The sequence below is a fragment of the Notothenia coriiceps genome, unplaced genomic scaffold (assembly GCF_000735185.1).
Source record: "Notothenia coriiceps isolate Sejong01 unplaced genomic scaffold, NC01 NC01_scaffold00034377, whole genome shotgun sequence".
Lineage (NCBI taxonomy): Eukaryota > Metazoa > Chordata > Actinopteri > Perciformes > Nototheniidae > Notothenia > Notothenia coriiceps.
The window spans coordinates 729,625-731,914 of NW_011367078.1; the positions used below are offsets into that span (position 1 = coordinate 729,625).

Consider the following 2,290-nt stretch of genomic DNA (forward strand, 5'->3'; position numbering starts at 1 on the left):
TTAGATGAAACTGGTCTACTGGGAAATACAGCCATTATACTATTATTATACTGAGCCAGCGCCGTGTGTGTGTGTGTGTGTGTGTGTGTGTGTGTGTGTGTGTGTATATATATATACATATATATATGTATATATATATGTGTGTGTGTGTGTGTGTGTGTGTGAGCATTTTTATTAGGCTATTTGTCCCGCGTCCCACAAATTGAGACTATGTCCCGCATTTGAGTGAGAGTCGCCGGCACCGCCCTTTATTATTATATTGTCTAAACGGCATCATGTAAGTTGTCCTGTCAGGCGACACAGAGGTCCACACATTGTGTACCCCCCCTCCCCCCGTTGACAGTTCACGAGCGCGTCCATAGTGTCTTCCGTCCACCCAGTAAATAAATCTCCACTACACCACTGTGTGTTAGTGTGTTAGTGTGTTAATGTGTTAGTGTGTGAGTGTGTGAGTGTGTGAGTGTGTTAACGTTCGAGTGTGTGATTACTGTACCTTCCAGGCCTCGTCCAGAGCGTCCACACAGTCGGAGTGTGTGCCGCACTCACTCTCCAGCACTGGCAGCAGGTACTGGGAGGGGGGGCAGTACTCCTCTCCCAGCTCTGAAAACATGTCAAGGAAGAAATCAAACATTAGTATCTTATGCAGTCGAATATCTCAGCGGATAAATACCACCATTTAGCCTTCTTACTCCCACTTAATGCCGCTCTGGAGTCATTCAAACCCACAACTCATGGAATGATTGATCTGATATGTATACTTGTTGAAGCCAGTTAGGAGTTGCTTTAGTTTTGTGTCACTCTAAATATAAGACATACATGACAACTATGACATTGCATTGGGTGACACATAAAAGTGGCTTTACTTTCTGTGGCCGCTCTGTGCTGCGTAGATATCCCTGAGTATGCTCTGGATATGGATCAGAGCAGCAGGGACACAGTATGGAGAGTCAAACACTATTTTAGACTTTAAAGACCTGAATTCCCCCCTGGGTTCCTAAAGGTTCATCTTAATCTCAGAGTGTCACAGCATGGAAGAAAATAGCATTCAGAATGCATTTATACGAGTGAGGTGCAAACCGTTTGGTGGCCTGTTGGATTTATTAAAATGTATTCTGCCAGACGAGTGCAAGACAAACTACTGAAAAGAGCCTTCTGTGTTAACAAAATGAAAACCATTGATATTGTCTTAAACAAAATTATTATCTGATCCCATTTAGCCGAGTTAAAGTAATCCTTGTTGGTGCGGACGCATATTAAACCCTGTGTGTGTGTGTGTGTGTGTGTGTGTGTGTGTGTGTGTGTGTGTGTGTGTGTGTGTGTGTGTGTGTGTGTGTGTGTGTGTGTATTGTGGAGTCTATTTTTATATAACATTAGAAAGACTGATTCTTATTATTACATGATTTGCTTATTTGTGCTCATGAGATGTTGCTATGATTTTGGAATAAACAGACACAATCACCAACCTCATGTTTTGATGGGTTGGAGAGGAACGAATGGAAAAGTCATAGCAAGAAATGTTTAGCTTACAATAGAAAGTAGCAGAAGCCAGGTGCAGGCACTGTAGAAACAATGAGTTATTGAGGCTATGGCCTTGGCTGCTTGGGTGAGCTTCGCTCCTACGCACAGCTAGGAATCAGTATAACCAAGATTCCACTATATCTGTAGAAACGTTAGCGAAAACAACAAATGACGAGAATAGAGACAGAGTAGGGAGGGACTTCGCCAGCCGGCCGAAGGTTGATTGGAGGATCGTGTTGCCAAGAGACTTTTTTCTAAGTCTGTGCCCCAACCAAAGAGAACCAAGCCTAAACCACGGTATCTCTTCAGCTAGTCTCGACCAATCATAAATGTACGGGCAACGCCCTGTGGAATCAAAATGTATGCACGCACGAGGTTCAGGGCTCTGGAAGGAAGTGGGAGACAGTTAACTGCTTGGAGTGGAAACTGCTGTGGAACACAGATCTCCAGAAACCTCAGCTGAGCATTTGTATTCCTTATCACAACTGAAATAAATCAGTTTTATTATAACGTTATCGCCTGGTCCGAAGAGGAATTTTGAACATGACAGTCTGTACAGTATGTGTGTGTGTGTGTGTGTGTGTGTGTGTGTGTGTGTGTGTGTGTGTGTCTCACCAGAGCACAGGAAGCGCTGGATGCTCTCCGTTCCCCCCGTACACACAGAGGCAGGAGGGTAGGTCATGGTGGCAGCGTCCAGTGTGAAGCTCTGTCACAACACACACACACACACACACACACACACACACACACACACACACACACACACACACAT

At 44.4% G+C, this 2,290-nt stretch overlaps 1 protein-coding gene across 1 annotated transcript in view; it reads right to left on the minus strand.

Moving 5' to 3' along the window:
• Positions 1-484: 484 nt before the first annotated feature.
• Positions 485-2,290, minus strand: part of LOC104962143 (E3 ubiquitin-protein ligase LRSAM1) — a 4,418-nt gene continuing 2,612 nt past the window's right edge. Inside the window, exons 8-9 of the mRNA XM_010790542.1 lie at positions 2,134-2,224; positions 485-600 (exon numbers count right to left, since the gene is read on the minus strand). Coding sequence (XP_010788844.1) covers positions 485-600; positions 2,134-2,224 — 207 coding nt within the window. The remainder of the gene's footprint in view (positions 601-2,133; positions 2,225-2,290) is intronic.